Source organism: Pygocentrus nattereri, chromosome 19 (assembly GCF_015220715.1).
Source record: "Pygocentrus nattereri isolate fPygNat1 chromosome 19, fPygNat1.pri, whole genome shotgun sequence".
Taxonomy (NCBI): Eukaryota; Metazoa; Chordata; class Actinopteri; order Characiformes; family Serrasalmidae; genus Pygocentrus; species Pygocentrus nattereri.
Window position 1 is genome coordinate 23,022,371 of NC_051229.1, and position 23,560 is coordinate 23,045,930.

Here is a 23,560-nt window from a genome sequence, read left to right on the forward strand (position 1 = left end):
GAAAGAGCACGAGAGAGGGCGCGAGCGAGCGAAAGTGAGAGAGAGAGAGACAGAGAAAGAGAGAGATAATGGAAGAAAGAGATAGGATACTGATAAGAATTACCCCATTCACATGTGTTATATACTGATGTTTGGTGACTGTTTTTAATGCATTTATCCTGTCTTTTCACCCATACAGTGCTTGCAGGAAACCTAATGCCGCATTCCCACGTTTTGCTGCACAATCTTTGGCAAGGAGACGAAAAGTGAATATCAGAAGGGAGCTTTAGCAATATATATTGTTTATTAAGGTGGGGAAAGGCAAGAAGATGCTCTGTAGCTTTTATTTTTTGTTGTATAAACCTGGGTTCATCTGGAATTGAATGAGGAGTCTGGCATCCATGGCTTCCAAAAAAAACAACACCCTGTTTACTTCAGCCCTATGGTCGACAGCAAATGTTGGGAAAATAAAATACTTCACAAAAAACACCGCCAGTTACTTTTTTACTCTACGTTGATGATAAATATTAGAAACTGTGTGTACTTGTGGAAATCATGTGATTTTCATGTTTGACTTATGCAAAACGTGCAGTTCCTATATGGCATGCGGGAGGGCTCACTCATGATCATCAGATCGTGTTTGTCAGTGTTTCAAACATGAATTCCATACATACCATACGTGAGAGTGTAGGGTTGTTTAGTGTTGGCATGTGTGACAGTCAGACAAGGTGCTTTAGGTGCGATGGCCCCCCAGCGTTGCAGAGCCGCCTCCATGGACGCAGGGCAATTTTTGAGTCTGCACAGCTCTTCCCCTTGTGTTATTGTTGACTCTGCACCCTCTGGTCGTGGTAATGAAGGATCAGGCTGCTGCACTGCAGGGCAAAAATACAAAGAATACATCACAATGTAACAACACTTCACAATAATATCATGCATGATGACATATTTCCATACTGCATAATAGAGCCAACCAGAGAATACAATGCACAAAATTATATAAGAAACAATTTATTTATGTAAAACTGAATTAAAATGAATCACACAAACACAGAACACATAACTGTACAAACATATTGTTTGATCTTTGTAGGCGAGACAGGATACCTTCCAGCAGCTCCTCAAAGTCATCAACAAAGAACTCTCTCAGTGGACGTCTTTTTGGTCTTTTCAAAGTGTTGACCAGTTGTTGGATCTTAGCAGACACACGACTGCTCACAGGCACTCCTAAAAGGTCAGCCAAATATGCACAAATAAAAAACGCACATATATTAATACTTTTTTTTTTTTTGACGTAGTCAAGCGTCTACCTAATCTATCTGCTGCATCTGTATCGTAAAGTTGATTATTGCAGACAATAATTTTGATAGATTTTCATACAATATATATTACAGACAGACATTAAACTATAAAATAATTATACACTGATATTAATATATGTATACAAACACACAAACAAATGTAAAGGAAAAAAACACTTATTAGAAAAAAATAACTGGGTAAAAAATACCCTGGTTATTTTAGTATACACACTCATACTATTTTTATTTGTTAGTCATTTGATCCCACTTTTCCTTGACCAAAATGATGCTGCTGATACTCCCAAGATGCTCACATGATTCTCCCACCAGCATGCTTCACAGTTGCTATGGTGTTCTTTAGCTAATGGACTGTGGTGTTGTTGCACCAAACATATTTAAAATTTAATTTAACTTTATCCTTCGTATTTTTTTGCTTCAGACTTCAGATGGGATTTTTATTATTTTTTTTTTTTAATTGGGCACGTTTTTGTTCCAAAAAGGAACAAAAAACAGCAACACAGGAACAGCTGATTTTTGTTTAATCAGAATTATTTTCAGTGATGGCAGGTGTATGTGGCTTATTTTTAGAAATGATTTATGAGCTTTGAACCCAAATACAACACCTATCATAAAAGCATGAGCCCTCTCTTGCAATCAGTATATTAGATTAGATTAGATTAGATTCAACTTTATTGTCATTGTGCAGAGTACAAGTACAGGGCCAATGAAATGTAGTTAGCATCTAACCAGAAGTGCAATATATAACATTATTTACATAAAGTGCGGTGGTAACAGTGACCAGTGCATAAATATAACTGTTATATACATGTGTGTATAAGTGAAATGTGAAATATGTAATATAAAATATGAGACATACAATATAAAATATACAGTGTTATATATGCAGTGTTACATGTATCTATCTATCTGTGTATTATGTTTATATACAGGAATGTACATATTGAATATATAGTATATAATATACATATATACATAACACATACATGAAGTGAGATATGCAGTAATATGAATGTAGGTTATTATATACACATGCGTATACAAATTATATATTGTATAAATTGTATATTGTAGGTTCTTTAATTTTCTGTGTTGAATTTTGTTGGTAGCAAGGTCCCATTAAAGAAGGTAAAATTGTTCAATCTGATTTATTTCAATTTCAGACTTTATAATCACAAAAACATGCAATTTCTATAATGGTATGTAGACTTTTTAGATTCATTGTACACAATCATACACACGCACACACACACACACACACACACACACACACACACACACACACACACACACACACACACGCAGATCAACAAATTAACAAAAATGATCTTTTCTCACCGTCTCCTGTCTCCATAAGCTCAGCATTGCCATATTTGGGCAGAGCTTTGGTTGGCATGGCGACCTGTGGCCGGTCCACTGTAACAGCGGGTGGATCTGAGGTGTAGCTTGTGATGTCAGGGGGGGGCGGGTGACTGTCTACGTCACACCAGAAAAAAAAAAAAAATTAAAAATTAACTTGCTCACACACAAACATTTAAGCTTTGTTTATCATTTATTCTTGTTTCTGTATAAAGGACACATTCCTTGGAGATGAGGTTCCCAGGAATCCTCCACCCCCATCCCTGTGGACACTAGCACACAGACATAAATGACCTACTAAAATCCAGATTTGTAGGGCCTCTTTTACTTATCACCACAGTAATACACTTTAAAATTCCCCAATTTCAAAGGACATTTCATGTGTTTTTGGAAAACATCTAGCTGGGTAACCATAAACTGCAACTCTTGTTCTGTGGCCTTCATTTTAAAATTTGCACTGCAGACAGTGATGTGTCCCAGAAAAGCATGTGGACTGAACACGCTGTTCCAAAATCCTTATGCTTTCTTCTACTTTGTTTGGTTCTCACATCCTGTCATCCACAGAAAAAGACTAGAAATTCCACCACAAAGTCCATCAGCAGAGAGCCATTTTTTACCTGACAGATCTTGTAAAATTCAACAGCAAACAACCATCATATAGTCAGTCTTACAGCATACTGCATTGACCGTACATGACTTAATCAATCAAAATAATCAAAGCATCTATGAGTGGGAGATACAACACTGTAATGTTTATTTAGACTTAATACTTTGGGATTTTGTTTGGAGGCATTGATAGCTCATGTCATAAAAACACATTTTCCTCTTCTTTAGAAAAAAGAAGTTTGATGCAATATGCAAACACTGTCGAAGTTTCAAAATCAACCCTGCACTCCCTGGTACACACAGTGGATCATGCCTGTGGAAACTAAGCTGCTAAATCACCTCATTCTGTACTCATTACTTCATTATTTAATTGTGATGCCAGAAAACCAGACCCTTAATAGGTTTGTGTTGCTCATCCTGCAGACCTTTATTAGTGGTCACAGGACACTGTTGGCTGGATATTTTTGGTTAGTAGACTATTGTCAGGTCACTGAGGTGTTTAAAAACTCCAGAAGCACTGCTGTGTCTTATCCACTCATACCAGTGCAACATACACTAACATGCCACCACTACACTGGCGTCACTACAGTGCTGAGAATGATCCTCCACCTAAATAATACCTGTTCTATGAGGGTCCTGCCATTAAAGAACAGGCTAACGGGTGGATAAAGTATGCAGAGCAACAGATGGACTACAGTATGTAATGACAGAACTAAAAGTGCTTTTATAATGGTAAGTAGAGCTGATAATATGGACAATACAGGTACATGCAAGGAGGGATACTTCGTGAAGCGGTCATTCAATGTAAGTTTGGAAGGCACAGTAACAAACAGATTAATTAAGGGAATCAAGAGAGGTTTGAAAAATATATAAGAAGAACATACAATACAGACCCTTTAAAAGAGAATTTAAACTTACATTTGGAAGGCTGACAGTTAAGACTGCTAAGGTCATGTACCTTCACCGTAACTATATTGTAACTTAACAGACACCACTACTAAAAACATGAGTTTCATTTAGTATCTGGTTGGTGTTGGTCAGGTCCAGGTTGGTTGAGACAGAACGGCGACAGTCTATTTGGATTCAGACCTAAATTTCTCCACCTGATTAAAGTTCTAATGTCCTTAGAGGACAGTATGAGTGAGAAAGCCTGAGAGAATTTAGTTTACTGTAATATCAGATACTAACCTTCTGAGTCCAGTGATGACCATGGCCGGTCAGACTGGTAGTCATAAGAGCGACGACCCAGGTTACCATTCTCTAATGACACACCCATCTCCCTTAAACCCCGCCTCTTCAGGGATAGATGAGCAATTGGCCCAACTGTGTATGTTTGGGGGGTGGGGGTGGGGGGGGGGGGGTGCAGAATGAATAAATTTGTGTAAATAATAAAAAAAAACAACAAAAACAACATTATAATAAACAATATGCAAACAGTGCATGTGTGTACAATATGGATCAACAGCTAGCATGTCATTTGCGCCGTTAGGAAGGCTGTTTTTAAATGGAGTTAACTACCCTACCCTATCTCGAGCTTAAACGCTAACCCTAAATGACAGAAGTATTTTGTAACGTATTTGGCACATGATTCAGTAATTAAAAAGCTGGTGGCATTAATGCTGAGGACATCACGCCCTGTTTAACAAGGATTTAACAGCAAATGCGAATGTGTGTATCCCTGTAAATGCTCTTTAAGAGCTGCACTTTTGAATGAGGCAACTGAACTTTAGTGTTACACAGCAGTGTGAGCTGGTTCAAGCAGGTATCAAATTTTGCCATACTAGTCGACCCTGTTCGGATGAGGTCTTAAAATCATGGGCCTCCATTTCACGTTTGTGTAGAATTCTTGTGTGTGTAAGACTCCAGTACTAGTTATACTGCTTCATAACGTGATTGCAAAACACTTGCAACATATTAAAATGCATTAGTAAAGAAAACAAGGTTAGTGAGTGTCTGGCCTTCAGCCTTGAGGAGAAAATACTGAGCAGCTACTTCTCCCTACAGGATTCATGCAGCCTCTAAGTGTCAATTCTGCACAGGTTAAACTTGCACCGTAGGAATGTTAACAGCTAACGATTTGCACCTCTATTTGGTTGTAGAGTACACCTTTATATGAATGGAGAGCATGTAAAAAACACTGAACACAGAAACACATTGTTAACGGAGTGTAAGTGAACACATTATGCTCTGTTTATTTAATTAAGATGTGGCCTAGTAGTTTATATTTTTTGTTTACTTTTATATAGACTTCTGCAATTCTCCTTATTTTTTTTTCTTAGTTTTCTGTTTTTGTTTTCATTCTTTTTTATGTCGACGAAAATAAATGTTTCCGACCAAAGGTCTACCAAAAAGGAAATAAACACAAAAATGAATGCTGAATGTTACGTAAGCAAGTCTTCTTATTTTATGAAATGTAAATGTATCGTATTGTGAAGCAAAAATTGTAACACATATTGTATTGTAAAATCTGCATATTGTTACATCCGTAAAAACACCCACTGATTAAACTCAACTCATCTGTGATCAGGCAGCACACTCACAGCACATATTAAATAAATATGACTGTGACTGATCAGAAAACTCAATTGCAGTCTTCTGTGGATATTAGTATTACAAAAATCAACATCACAATCACATATAACAAACAATGCATGTGTAGATCTAGAGTACTCACTGTTGTAAGTGTGTGCGTTATTCTCTGCTAGACGCGCAGCATTGGCAGATCCATTGCTGTGTGATGAGGACGATGATGTGGTTGATGAAGATGATCCACGAAGTGCTTGACTAATCCAGGCCTCAACCCCTGCACCACCAGTTCTCCCTAGAGATCCCTCACCCTCGGAGCCTGATGAGGAGTCTATGTGAAAAGTGAGCAGGAAAACAAGCTCAGTCACAGCGTACTGCTGCACGTAGGCCGACCAAACTAATACCTTATCATAACCACACACAGGTTTGATTTAATTAGGACATGAGTTCATACATACAATACTGTGCAAGAGTCAGAGACCACCCTTCATTTGTACAATTTCAGGTCAAAATTACCATTAAAAACAGGTTATTCATTTGCCACGAGATATTTCTGCAGAGAGTCAAAAGGAAATGAAAAAATGGAATAAAAAAAAGTATGTATGAGAAAATGGCACTTGTAACAACAGTGCAAGATCTGACAGACCACCACAATTGTCATCATCAGATAAACAGTCCTTTAAGCTTCCATCTTTGAGAGAAAGGCAAGCTCTGCATTTGCTTCAGATCTGAAGACACTGTCCTTCCTTCCTGTATGAGAACATAGATCAACTCTAGGGTGAAAAAAGAAGAACACCTGTGATCAAACAAAGAAGTTGATGGAGTTCTTAGAACAATAGACTGGCCACCCCATAGCCAAGACCTCAAAATCTCTGAATGCGTTTGGGATTTGTGGATTCAAAGAAGCAAAAAATGCAACTAACTTCTAAGACTGAATTTGGAAAATGTGGAAAAATATTCCTGCAGACTTCTTTTAAAAATTCAAAGCAAGTATCCTGAAAAGAATGGATGCTGCACTAAAGTCAAATGGCAGACACACCAACAGAACATCTTTAGAATGTATTTTGTTGTGGGGGCTTCAGTGTAATTTGTGTACGTTTCCTGTGTTTTTCTTGACACTAAATGGCTATTTTGAGTGGAAATGAAATGAAGGTGGTCATGGGTTGGGGATGCGGTGGGGGAGTTCTGATGTTTGCACAGTACTGTATGTCACTTGAGTACTATATATAAGCTCACTGACACTGTACTAATACTGGGCAGGGCCTCCCTTTACTCATAAAACAGCCTCAAATCTTCATGGCTTGGATCCAACAAGATGTCGTTAACATTCCTTTGTAATTTTTTTTTTCATGCTGACATGCTGGCATCAAGCAGTTATCACATTCTATCACAAACCAAAAGTGTTCAATTGAATTCAGATGCACACTGAATTCATTGAAGTCATATTCACTAAACCAGTTTAATATGATTTAGCTTTTTGACTTGTGCGTTATCATGCTGGGAGTAGGCATTAGAAGATGGGCAAATTGTGGCCAGGAATGGATGCAGATGGTCAGCAACAATACTTGAACAGGTTGTGACATTCAAACAATGATTTTGTTTGGTGGTATTAACAAGCCCAGATTGTGCCAAGAAAACACTCCCCACACCACTACACCACCTCCACCAGCCTGGTCTTTTGACACAAGGCAGGTTAGGTGCATGGATTCATGCTCTGGTGTAAAATTCTGACCTACCACATCCTACCACCACCAGGTGGTGGAATGAACTCCCACTGGCTGTCCGAACAGCAGAGTCTCTTGCTGTCTTCAAACGCAGACTGAAGACTCATCTCTTTATACAGCACTTAAATGAGCATTGAATTATAAGCTGCACTTATTTTATTTATTGTATTGTATCTTATTGTTATTGTATTGCATTGAATGGCACAGAGTTCTGCGTTTCTTTTTCTCTTGGTGTCTGCAGTGACATATTTGTCTCTAGCAGTATCTGAGCTCAGGACTGTCTTTTTCTCTAAGCTATTGGTAACTAGCAAAGATACCTTCTCTAGATTGACAAAGCACTTCTTGTAAGTCGCTCTGGATAAGAGCGTCTGCTAAATGCTGTAAATGTAATGTAAATGTACCATCTGTGCCAAACTACCATCTGTGTGCATCCACAGACATCATGATTCAACAAACCAAGCTATGTTTTTCTAGTCTTCAACTGTTCAATTTTGGTGAGCCTGCACCACCTATAGACTCAACTGTCTGTTTTTGGCTGACAAAGTGGAACCCGATGTTGTCTTCTGCTGTTGTAGCTCAGCCTCAAGTTCTGCCTCAAAGTTCAACGTGCTTAGATGCTTTTCTGCTCACAACAATTGTATAGAGTGGTAACTGACCTCTCTCTTCAACAAGTCAAGGACTACTGCTCACTGGATGTTTTGTTCTTTATTGCACCATTCCGAGTATAGTCCAGAGACTTTTAAAATCTCAGGAGATCAGCAGTTATACAGACACAGGTATTTGTTTTGCGATTGTATGCCTGCATGTGTTTATTATAAACATAAGGATATCCTACTTCAAGTTTGGTCTGTTAAAGTGGGATGTACATAGAACCACAATGTTTAATATTCAGATGAGGCAAGGCAGAACACACACAGTTAATACTGACATAAAAGCTATTGCAGCCCTATCATAGTGACCTGGTGGCGTATATGCCTCCATAGATGTTTGGACAACGAGGGACCGTCGTTTTGAGGGCATGGGGACGGCCATCTTCCGCTCACACTGACGCTCCAGCGCTGCCTGCACTGCTTCAGAGTGTACATCTGGGACAAAGCAAAAGGGTGCGTGTGCATGCGAGAGAGAGAGAGAGAGAGAGAGAGAGAGAGAGAGAGAGAGAGAGAGAGAGAGAGAGAGAGAGAGAGAGAGAGAGAGAGAGAGAGAGAGAGAGAGAGAGAGAGAGAACAAACAAACAAAAAAAAAATGAAAACAAAACTTTAAACAAAAAAGATTTTTTATTTTTATAAGGATTGTGATCTATTAAACCTAGGGCACATTTACAGAGTACTTTCTTTTGGGAGGCTGCTTTCACAAACTCTAACCCTTAAAATTAAACTTGTGAAAATGCCTACTTTAGCTACATCACTACATTTTACAGCAGGAAATGAGACTGCACCCCTGACCCTCATGGCCAGATGATGAGCACTTAGATCCCATTGTTTTGAAGTAAATGAGTCCTAGAGTCTGTCAGTGTGTAACCTGTAAATTTGTATTTTCTGCAATTAAGTAAAACGATTTTGTAGGGACGCCTCAATACATTGGCCTGCTACCATGCTCACTTACTAGCACTCAAAAACACACTGACACGAATATCTGATACCACCTTACAGCATGTGGTGTAAGGTTAATAAACAATGTAATGCTATAACTTTATTTTACCACCTGTCTATAAAGCACTTTGAGCTGCCACCGGCATGAAAAGTGCTATACAAGTAAAATTATTATTATTATTATTATTATTATTATGAACAAACGACTCAAGCTGGCAGTGAATGAGGGTCTGCTCAAACAACAAAGTGTTTGACATTGCGGCAGTTGGACACAAAGTTGTTGGTCACTTTAAACATTTCAAAAGCATACACTGTGTGATTTTGGTCCATTTTTAAACACACACACAAACACAATCACAATCACTACCCCTGTGCAGGCTAGCAAATCATAGGCAAAAAACCTCAATCATGGTACCAAAGCCTATATGTGCCAACTGTATTCTGTTTGAGTGAAAAGAATTGGAAAGTATAAACTTAAACTTCAGTGTTTGTGCCTGTTACTTGAATACGTAGTGTGTTATTTTGAAACTGCTGATGGACAGAGCTGTCTGTGGGGCTGTGTGTTATGCAGCATGCTGAGTGGACCAAGCATTTTTGTACAGTGTGACGATATAAATCTTGGAATTTGTTTGTACGCAATGCTCTATTCAAACATCCATTGTGAAATCAACATAAAATAAGATTTCTAAAATTACACAGTGTATTGGCTGGCATTAGAGCACATTCAACTACCAGCCAACCAGGCAAAAAGACTCCAACAAGTTGTAAAGATTAACCTCAGATCAGATTCATACTGTCCAGCACTACTGCTAAAGAAACGGATTAGGATCATAGGGTTAAAACTGCAAAACCTTACTGCAAGTACCTTACTTACAGCTGTACAGAAGCACCGTTCTGACATGGAAGAAAACATTTTTTCCACTGCAGCACTGATCAATCTAAGGTAACTAATAGATAGATAGAACTCGCACTATAGCTAGCTAATTCACCTGATTTAATATCAGTTAAATTTAAAGCATTTAACTGTTAAGGTGTATTGCACTTATTTACACTGTATTTACACTAACCTCTTTAATTTTAAGTAGTGTTCACAGCTGTTTTCGCTAATCATACACTGCCTAACATTTTTGAATATGCTCAAAATTAGCTAAAATTGTCAAAACAAACAGTTAGCACTGAAATATTTGGTAAAAAACATTTGAAACATCTGGTAAACTTTCAGTAGTGTTATTATTTTTCAGATGGTGAGAAGACAGAATGTTGAACTATTTATTTTATTTAAAATAATTAAAATATAGGTCACTCAAAGTAGGAGTCAGTTAAAAGCTCAAAATCTGTTTTCAGCTCTAGCTTTGAACCAATTCAGTAGAATCTCCCATATAAAGTACTGTGCAAAAGTGTTATGTATATGAGAAAACTATATGTAAAGCTTTGTGTCTGGCGCTTTGTCTAGGGAGTAAGTATATTCTAAACAATATAGTGATTTAATGTCACTAAGTTATACTAACCATTTACAAATCTCTCTTTAAGAAAGTCCAGTATTAACAGTTTATTCCAATACCTAGTTTGGATGATCAATCTTCCATTCAATTAAACAGGTGTGATTGTAAAGGAGTGAAAATAATAATAATAAAAAAAGTATTGACATTTAAACACACTCAGGCATACAAATGCAAAAAGTAAATGTGTTAACAAATGAATTCAAACTTTTGTTTCTTTGGTGGTGTGTGATGTGGTGAGTAGTGAAGCGAATGATCAGTAATACGGGTCCCACTACAAAGACAAAAAATGATTGAAAGAGAAAAAGAGAAACCCTCCCAAAAATACAAGTATCCTAATAATGGCACAATTATTTACAATTACAATTTTGTATTGTTCTCTAGTAAAAACACGCTTTCTGCCAAGACGATAAACATTTTCTACAATTTTGTTGGTTGTCTTAGAACTTTTGCACAGTACTATATATTACATATTTTACTTATTGTTATATTACTCGTCTAACAGGTATAAATCTCTTTTACAACTTTACAACAACTGATTCAATCAGAATCCTTCAGGAAACAGCCCAAAATAACAATTCAATACAAAATTTCAATACAAAAATGTGACTATATACACAGTAGTGGATTACGGCCTGGAATTTTTTTGGGCCACAAAATGAATACATAATTCAATAAATATTACTATGACCAACTATAATCTATTCTACTATATCAAAAATCAATGTAACTGGATCACCACCTTGAGACTGATGCATCTTAATGTTTTAAACTGCAATTTTACACCCATAAAAGTAAGACTACAGATTTGAAAATTATTTAAAATATGCCAAGATCTACTACTGGATACAAGACAGAAACAAGGTGAAACATGCATATATGTATGTTTGCATTTATGAGACACCTGAGCGGTATCGCTCATCCCGTGAGCCAGTGGAACGTCGCCTTTGGTAACGAGATGAGGAAGACGATGACGAAGAAGGTGTGACAGGAATTCTAGACTCCGCCCCCACTGTAAACACAGAGAGTCAATCAACATGTCCAGTGAAAGTCAATATGCAAAACTTTAACTGTTGTTTATAATTTCTGAAAAAAAAAAAAAAAAAAAAAGTGCAGATTTTGAGCTTTCAATTAATACAATATTTTTGTTTGTAAATAAATGTTTTACTATTATTAGAATTATGTGTGTTGTGTTATTCTAAATGTTAAGACTCACCCTTCAGAAAGTATGTGTACTATCTATACTACCTAAGGCAGATGATCACAATATTTGTGTATGTGTGGTACCTGGTACACGGGGCAGGTAGGCTTGAATGAGTTTTGCTCTTTTCTTCTCATAACCTTTCTGTGTGATGTCCCCTGCCAAAGAGAAGTACAGAGATGCTCAACAACTACAATTTCAATCACCAATCGATGTCTAGGCTAAATAGCTACTTTGATAGCACAGCAGTAATTAAAGGGCGACTCTCACCAAAACAAAAACATTAACACATCACTACAATCATGCCTACTCATCTGCTACAATGGAGCTAAAGTAGCCTCTAGAGCAAGATTTCCTGGTTTAAAGACATCTGATGATTGTATCGTGAGGATGGGAGGAAAACTACAAGCGCTTTGGGGTGGACACCTGAAGGTGGGCTGATTGAAATCTGTTTTATTTTACCACTTGCTGGCTAATGCAGAAGGAAGATAGCTAATGTTACAGCTAGGAATCCGAATACCAAATCTGTATTCATTAGCGACTAACGTCTGCATTTTTGCTAGTAGTTAGGATGTCTTTACGACCGTGGAAGGATTCCCAGTGGTCATATGATGTCTTTGCGTAAGGCATGCTGGGTACTGTGGTGAGAGGACACTGATGGACAAAAAAACAAGAAGGACACAAAATTATGAATTCTGTCAAACAGTTGATTCTGAGGCATGCTCTATCTTTATGCTGCAATGCCCCTTTAAATGTTTTATCTGACATGTTCACCAAAAGGCTACTTACAGCTGATGATCCAGAACAAAACGCTGAAACATGACCAACCCACACACAGACAGGGACATCCACGACAGTACATCAACATCTCTTCTGTTTAAAATGTCAACATTTTATTTTCAGAACGTATACTGTTTAACTGAAGTGCCATTTTATTTAGAGATTATGGTACTGGGGTGAGCATTATGTTATTGTTATTGTGATACACAACATGCCCTCCTAAACATATAAATATCATCTGCACTTACAGAGCCAACTGCATTCTTCACTGCAAGGACAGCATAATTACTCCCGTTTAACCAGATTTAGGGCAGCATGATACGTGAAATGTGAGGTTATAATCATGCTAATAATTTTTCATTGCAGTTATTAAATGTGACACTACTAGTGCATGTGTGTTTTAGGATATACTATTTTTCCATATGAATACCTGTACATGTCACAGACTCTAGTCTCTTAAAAAAAAAAAACATTCTAATTGTTTGTATTCAAACATATGTGTAAATACTCCCTAAGCAACTGTATGCAACATCATTATGCATGTGCAAATGAAACCAAATACAGGCTAGTTAGATGGATGAAGTTTAAGGCAGTAGTGCAACACTTTAGGAATAGTGGTACATCTCTCACAAACATTTTATTTTTTTTATTCTGAACAAACTTTTGGATGAAAATGGATTGGTAAATATCTGTTCAGATATATTTATATTTGATGTTATAGTCAATGATGTGACATACACAATGATGCATTTCTTGTTTTAAAAGTTTTGAAATACACCTCTAATTTATTTATACAGAATGATATCAGATGACATATTTCCATCTTAGTCTAAGAGACTGGATTGTTTAGCCTATCTGGTCTATCTATCCATCTATCAGAACATCATTTCAGTAGTAGTTATAGTAAAAATAGGAGTTCACACATTCCAAGAGCCTATAAATAAGGCTATTTTAAAAAGTTTTGTTTAGTTCTGTAAATAAGACACTTTAACTTGATATAAGTGCATGTATCAGATAAGAAAGATTCAGACCAATTGCGAGAAGCCTGTAAATAACAGTAACTGCATGAACTGTGAAGTAACAAGTAGATGATTTCAGCCAATTATGCCGTCAGCTTATTTTAGTAATTTGCAGAAATTGTTGATTTTCCCCGTTTTCCCTGTTCTTTCTTAAATAGCTTCTGTCTGCAAATCTCCAAAAACCAAAGTATCACACAGCAACACAGTCCTTTGACAGAGTGAATGGTATGCCTACTGCAACTCTGCTTGATTTAAGCGGGTGGGATCACATCACTGATTCATGCACTTGCCTTCAGGAGGAGAACGAACAAACAGCACGAGTCCTCTACATATTTTCATAGTACTTACTAACAAATATTCTTTTGACACAAGAAACATCAATACTGGCTTTTCATGCGAATCTTAAGAAAAATGAAACAAATAAGCCCATGTATTAGTAATGACTCTACTAGTTATATCTGTGGTTCTGACTACTGGTTTCTAAAGGAGTTAAAAACATTTGTGAAAATGTTTTGTTACAATGCTAGGCCTGACGTTAAATTAGTAGTATTGATGACAATAAATTAACTTATAAGCCTATGGCTCCCATTTAATTGCTTTTTATTACATATAAACCTTCATCACAGATTAGGCTACGTACATATAAATTAATCTGAGGACATGTTTTAGCAGAGCTGTTGGTAAACTGCCTAATCAGTGGTTATGTACAATATCAAAGTAAGTTTGTGGAACACTTCAGTTGCTGTTTTGCAGTCACTAATGCCACTATAGTTTTTTCATATCTCTGAACACTAAATAATTCTGTTCATTGAAATGATTTGTCATCATTCCATGTGAAAAACCATATTGTGTATAGGATGACACAGTATGAGATGGATGAGATGGACAAAGGTAAAAATTCAAATATATATTGTATAACTGCACTAACACTGCACTAATAAATAGGACGTGATTGCAGTACAGAATGTGACTACAGTTTTATGCTATTAGGCAGCTAATCATGTTCTTTTTTGCATTTTAATCAACTGCACACAACTTGGTGCCACGTGAATGATCCTCATATTTAACTAAAAATCCAACACTTACAAACTGTAACAGTTAATGAATTTTCAATTTACTGACTTATAAATAATTCAATTTATCAAAAAACTGACTTTCAGTAATAGTTTAATCTACTATTTACTGCAGCTCTAAAGCTTTTTTAACTAAAGCTTTTTTTTTTGGGATACACTAATATGGCCGATGTTGATATTCAATACTTTTCTCTGTGCATATCTACTGACGTTAATATCAATACATAACCATTTATAAAATGTAAAACTTTTAGCACTTTGATTAGCATTATGAAGAAATGTCACACTTTTTCCGGCATACAAACACAACGATATGAATCAAATGCAGACATTTTAGTACAGTAGTCTAAACATTCACCTCTCCCAAAGTACAATAAATATGTAATCAAATACTGGTTTGAAATATCTGTCAAATATAAACATCTGTCCAATGGCAATAATTATTTAAAGCAAACATTAGCAGATACGATTCTGAAATCAGTGTGCTTCCCTACATTGGTTGCTACAAATTGCTGATCGGAGCAGCAAGGCCATCCAGTAACCATGACCACACAAAGAAATACATGACCAAATAACTAATAAATAACTAAACAATAATAAGAAAAAAGATGGTCAGGGTAGGTCTGGAAATGTGGTGGAGTTTTATATTTTAATTATCATCAATAATCACTGTGCATGTGCTATACATAAACTCTTTTCCTAAATATTTTTTATTTAAAAAACTAATATAAAATCTTTTTACAGCAAATAAATAAATAAAACATAACATTAGATAAGTACTGTCTTTAAGTGATGTCGCTGGTTGGCTGGCTTAATTTAGCGTTGTCAAGCACAAACATGCAGCATCTGAGAATACTCCAAGAATGCATCCGCAACCATGACGACAGAACTGTGATTGGCCCCCAGAGAACAGAAGGAAATGAGGACAAGGAGTGGCTTCTCTCCAGAGACCACGCCCCTTAACACCAAGGGGGAGAGAGAGAGAGAGAGAGAGAGAGAGAGAGAGAGAGAGAGAGAGAGAGAGAGAGAGAGAGAGAGAGAGAGAGAGAGAGAGAGAGAGACACTGACCAAGAGAGAGGCCCAGGATGCAGCCACGGGCATTTTTATCTTTCCAGATGTGTTCTCTGAACTCAGATCTACTAATGCTGAATCGTTCTAGAATGACAATCTGTTTTAGAACAATGTCAATTATTATTTCACATCATAGCCCCACACAGATTGCGCAGACACAAGAAAAACAGAACGTACTAGCAAATTTTACACTCCCCAAATTGGGTTACTGGGTCAGTCTTCAGTGAACCAAATATAAACACTCACACACATAAAACATGTAAACACACACATGAAGTGGAGCATGTCTTAATACAGATGATCCACACATGACTTCAGGAAAATTTTCAAAAGATCAGAGAGAACATGTGTTTAGCACAGAGTACCAGCCAAAAGGGTTAAAAGATAATTAAAAATGTGAATATTTCTTCTTCCTTTTATTTGTCATAACTTTAACTATAGCTGATGTAAAAACATTTGATCAGTTCTCACTCAGATTAGTTCTGTACTTCAACTAGACTTTGTCAAGTGATGAGAATGCAAAGTACTGTTTTCTTAACCTCACAATAATACATGACTACACAATCTGCAGAAATGACTAAAAAAATAAATATAAATCTGGATTGACATAATCAGGGCTGCAACAAATATTCGATGATATTTCATAAATTCACTAATTAAAATGATCAAAACCTGAAAAGTAACTCAAATAACTCAAAGACTTCCATGGGGAAAACAAATCTTTGTTTATCAAATACAGAGTTGCCAGGTCTTCACTGGACTCATTGGAGATTTGGCAATGCTTGTGAGACTCCAAATAAACTTCTGCTTCTGACTGCTCCAGACTGATAGCTAGCATATTTTCAGAACGAATGCTACTTCCTCTGCTTTTGTTCTTTTGTTATGAAGAAACCATATTGACTATATCTGGAGCAGTAAATGATTGTTTGCTGTTGCACAAAAACATACAATGAGGCTAAAATACATACACATTTCTGCCAATATTTCATTATATCTTTTCATGGGACAACACTATAGAAATGAAACTTGGATATAACTTAAAATAGTCAGTGTACAGCTTGCATAGCAGTATAGATTTGCTGTCCTCTGAAAATAACTCAACACACAGCCATTAATGTCAAAATAGCTGGCAACACAAGTGAGTACACCTCACAGTGAACATGTCCAAATTGTGCCCAAAATGCATGAGTGCTGCCAGCATTGCTGCAGAGGTTGAAGAAATGGAAGATCAGCCTGTCAATGCTCAGACCATACACCGCACAATGCATCAACTTGGTCTGCATGGCTGTCGTCCCAGAAGCTGACGCACAAAAAGCCCAGAAACAGTTTGCTGAAGACAAGCAGTCCAAGAATATGGATTACTGGAACCATGTCCTGTGGTCTGACAAGACCAAGATGAAGTTGTTTGGCTCAGATGGTGTCCAGCATGTGTGGTGGTGCCCTGGTGAGGAGTACCTAGACAACTGTCTCTTGCTTACAGTCAAGCATGGTGGTGGTAGCATCATGGTCTGGAGCTGCATGAGTGCTACCAGCACTGGGGTGCTGCGGTACTTTGAGGGAAACATGAATTCCAACATGTAATATGACATTCTGAAGCAGATCATGATCCCTTCCCTTCAGAAACCGCACCGCATGGCAGTTTTCCAACTCTATAATGACCCTAAACACACCTCCAAGATGACAACTGCCTTGCTGAAGGTAAAGGTGTTGGACTGGCCAAGTATGTCTCCAGACCTAAACCCAATTGAGCACCTGTGGGGCATCCTCAAGCAGAAGGAGGAGGAGCACAATGTGTCTAACATCCACCAGCTCCGTGATGTCATCATGGAGGAGTGGAAGAGGATTCCAGTAGAAACCTGTGCAGCCCAAGAGGACTAAGGCAGTGCTAGATAATAATGGTGGTCACATAAAATATTGACACTTTGAGCACAATTTGGACAAGCAAAAATGAATGACCAGTTGAGACACATAAAACCACACAAATATTCCAAGAGGACCTTATAAGATTCAGATTCAGATTCAGATTCCTTTATTGATCCCAGGGGGAAATTGCAGTTGTTACAGTTGCAGCCATTTATGTAAAAAATAAACACTTTACTAATAATTTAAGACAATATATAGAATTTACAGTATGTACACCAGATTTAAGTACTCTACACACACAATTGCTGTTATTGCACATATGAACAGTTTTTGAATCACACACTGAGGGAGGAGTTATGGAGTTTGATGGCCACAGGTAAGAATGACTTCCTGTGGCGCTCTGTGGTGCATTTTGGTACGATGAGTCTTGAGCTGAATGAGCTCTTGTGTCTCATCACCATATCGTAGAGTGGGTGGGAGCCATTGTTCATAATGGCCCGCAGTTTAGACAGCATCCTCCTCTCCGACACTGCCGTCAGCGAGTCCAGCTCCACACCCACAACATCACCGGCCTTGCGGATCAATTTGTTGAGTCTGTTGGCATCTGCCACCCTCAGCCTGCTTCCCCAGCATGCAACAGCATAGAGGATAGCACTCGCCACCACAGACTCATAGAAGATCCTGAGCATAGTCCGGCAGATGTTGAAGGACCTCAGGCGCCTCAGAAAATAGAGACGACTTTGGCCCTTCCTGTAGAGGGCGTCAGTGTTCTTAGCCCAGTCCAGTTTATTGTCAATATACACACCCAGATATTTGTAATCCTCCACAGTGTCCACACTGACCCCGCTGATGGACACAGGGGTCACCGATGCCTTGTCCCTCCTCAGGTCCACCACCAGTTCCTTTGTCTTTGTCACATTGAGCTGCAGGTGGTTCCGCTCGCACCATGCGACAAAGTCCTTCACCGTTGCCCTGTACTCATCCTCTTCACCCTTGCTGACACATCCAACTATTGCAGAGTCATCAGAAAAAATCTGAAGGTGGCAAGTCTCTGTACAGTAGCTGAAGTCCGTGGTGTAGAGGGTGAAGAGGAAGGGAGAGAGGACAGTACCTTGTGGGACTCCAGCGTTGCTGACTACTCTGTCCGACACACAGTGCTGCAGGCGTACATACTGTGGTCTGCCGGTCAGATAGTCAACAATCCAGGACACAAGGGGGGCATCTACCTGCATCACTGTGAGCTTATCGCCCAGAAGAGCGGGCCAGACGGTGTTAAATGCGCTGGAGAAGTCAAAAAACATGACCCTCACAGAGCTGGCTGGCTTATCCAGGTGAGCATAAACTCTGTTGAGCAGGTAGATGATGGCGTCTTCAACTCCCAGGCGGGGCTGATAGGCAAACTGGAGGGGATCTAGAAAAGGCTGGACTATGGGTCGGAGCTGATCCAAGACGAGCCTCTCCATGGTCTTCATGACATGAGACATCAGTCCCACTGGCCTGTAGTCCTTGGCGTCACTGGGTCGTGGCGTCTTTGGGACAGGAACAATGCAAGATGTCTTCCACATCATGGGTACCCTCTGGAGACTCAGGCTCAAGTTCAAGACACGTTGAAGTACTCCACAAAGTTGGGTAGCACAGGCTTTAAGCACCCTGGGTGGAACCCCATCAGGGCCTGCAGCCTTGTTTGTGTGGAGTCTCTTCAGTTGTCTTCTCACCTGGTCAGCAGTGAGACACACTGTAGAGGAGGTGGGTGGGGGAGGGATGGAGGTGTGAGATGGGCTATCACACGAGGGGGGCAGGCTATCAGGAGGGGGAGGGGGGATGAGTGGTATGGTCTGCTGAGGACTGGCAGCAGAGGAGTCAGGCTGGGGGGAGTCAGGCTGCCGTGTCAAATCTGTTAAAGAACAGATTTAGCTTGTTGGCCCTGTCCACACTGACCTCTACTCCTCTGTTGTTGTTGGACCTGAAGCTGGTGATGGTCCTCATCCCATTCCAGACCTCCCTCATGTTGTTCTGCTGGAGTTTCCACTCCAGCTTCCTCCTGTACTTGTTCTTCGCCTCTTTGATAGCTGTCCTCATTTCCCTCTGGATCGTTCTCACCTCCTCCCTATCTCCAGCTCTGAATGCCCTCTTCTTCTTGTTGAGGAGAGCCTTAATGTCCTTTGTTACCCACGGCTTGTTGTTTGGGTAACATTTAACAGTCCTGGTTGGGACAGTGGAGTCCACACAGAAGTTAATGTAGTCCGTGATGCACTCTGTGAGCCCGTCGACGTCCTCTCCGTGCGGCTCACAGAGTGCAGACCAATCAGTAGCCTCGAAGCAATCCTGCAGTGCCTCGTAAGTCTCCACAGACCATCTACTCACTATCCGCTTGGTCACAGGCTGACTCTTCACCAGCGGCACATAACAGGAGCTGAGGTGAACCAAGTTGTGGTCTGACCTACCCAGCGGGGGAAGGGGGGAGCAGCTGTATGTGTCCTTAACATTAGCATACAAGCAGGTCCAGTGTTCTTTCCTCTCTGGTGGGACAGTCCACATACTGCGTGAAGTGTGGTAGTGCCTTGGCCATAGCGACATTGTTAAAGTCACCTGATATGGCGATAAAGGGTGTTGCGTCTGGAGACGTGCTGTTGTTGAATAAATTACGTCACTTGCCGACGTCGGGTTGGCAGAGGGGGGAATGTAGGTAGTCACGATGATGGCATGCGAATACTCGCATGGTAAATAATATGGCCTGAGTCCGACAGCCAACAGCTCAATGTCCGGGCAACAGGTACGTTCCTTGATGATAATGTGACCAGGGTTACACCAGCGGTTATTAACTAGCACAGCGACCCCACCTCCTTTGCGCTTTCCACTCTCGGTGCAGCCCCGGTTGGCCCGAACAGTGTGGAAGCCATCGATGGAAACATGGTCATCCGGGATGTCCTGGTGTAGCCATGTCTCCGAAAAGCACATGAGACTACACTCCTGGTACTACTTCTGACTCCTGGCTAGTGCTGTCAGCTCGTCCATCTTGTTCGCCAGCGACCTCACGTTGCCCATGATGACGGAGGGGAGACGCAGCTTATATCCCTTCTTCTCCATAAGCCTCCGCCGTCTCTCCCTCGCTTTCCCCGTGCGCTGGTTAATTCCCCCTCTGCAACCCCTGTGCGTCCGTCTCCAAAGCTCTTCGGGAATGTTCTTTGTCCTGGTCGCCAAGGCGACCGGCTGCAGCGCGATCAGCTGATCCCGGGTGTAAACAAAGCGGCCATGCTGCATCGTCGCGGCGGACACGGGGAGTGAGTGAAAGTAGCACTTTCAAAAAAACAGACCAAAACTCTCTCTACTCGCATGTTTCGAGAGGGCACAGCTTCCCTAAATTGCCTCGTCAAATAAATAAACTATTACAAGGGTAAAGAAAAGTTACGATCAAAAACGAGGGAACATGAATGGGAGCTACTGTAACAGGCAGCATGCACGTTCGCGCATGCGCACTGAAAAAATGTAGTATACAGGACCTAATATAACATCAAGTTAACCAACATTTTACCTCTTGTTTTGAAAGTTATTGCCAACATGGACATTTGTGAGCTCCTGTTGGTTACAAAATCACATGCTTCACATATTAAAAAAAGAGGTGTTTTCCAACATTATAGCTCATAAGTACTGAAATTCAGTTACAGATGCCTGAGGAAAATTATGATATTTTCATAATTTTGCAACTCATCTGAACATTGGTACATTGAGCTGTATGGAGAATGTTGAGGAGCTGCATGTGAAAATATTTAAATGTAAGGTTTCAGGCTACAGGTTCCCCTGCTCACTAGCAGAGTCTGCATTATCCCCCAATTGCTACTGCTGCTACAAGTTGAAATATAGCCCATTTATGCTGTTTGGATCCAATTATTTGATACGGCTGGGCTGCATAAGGTAGCTGAATGTTGCATTTTATTTTGTTTTTACCTAGAAACTAACCTGCTGCTCAGAAAAAGACTAGACTAGAATCTTAACATTTCTCTTTTTATATATATATATATATATATAAGACCACTGACATGTTGCATCTGGCAGGTTTATGAATACACTGCAAGTGATGCAGTGCACAAATGCATGGTTAGCAATTCTGATGTAACAGTTAGCCTAGTAGTATGAGTACATCTTCTTGTATTACTTGCCAATACTGATTCTGATACCATACTGAGGAAGCTACTCAGAATTAAGTAGCTGTCAATCAATGCAATGAACCTTAAAGTTAGCGATAAAATCTAGTTGCATTTAAATGACGTGCATTAGCTAGTTATGCTACATTAGTTACCTTGGATCAAGGTGCGTTGTGGTTTTATAGTTTTGATCCTCATCTGTAATCCGAGGACCTTATATTTCAAGTTTTACATCTTGTTGGAGTCTTTTGCTTAGCATTTCGAGCTGTAGTTACAAAATCTTGTTTTGGTGACTGTACATTTGAATAGACCGTTGGGTACGGACAAAGCCTAGGGTTTATTTGCTCTCACTGTATAAAAATGCTCAGTGCAATTGAGATGCTACCTGAAACACAGGTTCTACACACAGCTCTGTCTACAGAGAATTATCAATAAAGCTGTTTCATTCAAAAGAACACACAGCATACCCAATTTCCAAGCAAACATGCTGCCAACTTGTACCACACTGTGCACCAAAACAAAGCAAGCAAGGATATACATGGGCAGGACAAAACGGTCTCTTGATAGCATATTTTACAACGACAATAAAAAAAAAAAAAAAAACACCCTCACTAAAATCACTGCCATCTGGAGTCATTTGTTCATTAGCACACCACTATAAAGCAGGCTTACATCAGATGTTATCAGGTGGTATCAGACGTTTGAATCGGTGCATTTTATAGGTACTATAGTGCAGTAACGGGCCAATATCTGATACCAGTATCAGTATTGATGGATTCTGACAGAAAACTAAAATAATTTATTATTTTAATATTATTTATAATTTATTATATTAATATTATTAATAATATATTATTTTAATTATTTTTCATTTATTTGTCTTCTTATTTTTACTTCTGAACAAATGTACTAAGCATGAAAAACTACAGGGTAATAAAGAAAATACATTATTATTATTATTATTATTAATAATAATAATAATAATAATAATAATACAGAATCTGAGGGTCATATCCTCTCCTGCCACTCAATATGAACAGAGTTTATAAATCTCTTGTCTGTCCCTCCTAGACGCTGTGAAATGGTTCCACATGGCCAATTTCTTTTACATTGCTGATCTGCCACCACTCAAACTGCTTAAATGTGTCTGCACTGACTGACATGGGAGAGCAAAGGAAGCAAACAGCATTTTAATCACCGTTTCTTGTTCATTATGATTCAAATGACTGACACTACAGATTCTGATTATTTGTTAGAGTCCTATTTAATATTTTGGGGTTTTTTCCAGATAAAATCTTCTAACTTTTCAAATTTTTTGTGCATTCTAAGTATCTTTTAGAGTACACTACAGAAAGCAATTGTGTTAGATAACAAATGTTGCTGTTTATTGTTATTATTAAATACGTGAAGGCTGCATGCAATTGTTCTATTTGTTTTACTTATTATTGTACACAAAGTTTTTGGTGGTGAATCAGGCAGTGTCATTTATACTATTATAGACTACTGTGATTCTGCTACTGTGACATCTCTATTTACTACTATGACTGACATTAAGTTTACATCACATTTTAGCAGTTTATGCAGAAATGTGGGCGGTTCCTCAAGGTTTACAAGCTTTTTCCTTACTACTGTAAGCTAGATGTTGCTTCCCTTGATAAGTCACAGCTGTCACAAGCTCTGCAATGACACCTAGAACGACCATTATTTCTATAAACAAACAATCTGAAAGGTTGAAAGGTTGACTCCTCAGGCCACAACAGGGCATCCATCCATTTTAGATTAGCTGAAGTCTTGAAAAGTTGCCTGGATGTTG

General features: G+C 39.0%; 1 protein-coding gene across 2 annotated transcripts in view; it reads right to left on the reverse strand.

Moving 5' to 3' along the window:
- The window catches only part of dip2cb (disco-interacting protein 2 homolog Cb), a 57,687-nt gene that overhangs the window by 26,497 nt on the left and 7,630 nt on the right, over window positions 1–23,560 (reverse strand). The window contains exons 2-9 of one of the 2 annotated variants that reach the window (XM_037531016.1): window positions 11,886–11,957; window positions 11,503–11,610; window positions 8,470–8,595; window positions 5,935–6,117; window positions 4,449–4,583; window positions 2,634–2,771; window positions 1,084–1,203; window positions 654–851 (exon numbers count right to left, since the gene is read on the reverse strand). In XM_037531016.1, coding sequence (XP_037386913.1) covers window positions 654–851; window positions 1,084–1,203; window positions 2,634–2,771; window positions 4,449–4,583; window positions 5,935–6,117; window positions 8,470–8,595; window positions 11,503–11,610; window positions 11,886–11,957 — 1,080 coding nt within the window. The remainder of the gene's footprint in view (window positions 1–653; window positions 852–1,083; window positions 1,204–2,633; window positions 2,772–4,448; window positions 4,584–5,934; window positions 6,118–8,469; window positions 8,596–11,502; window positions 11,611–11,885; window positions 11,958–23,560) is intronic. The other variant, XM_017699215.2, reaches the window with a different exon arrangement.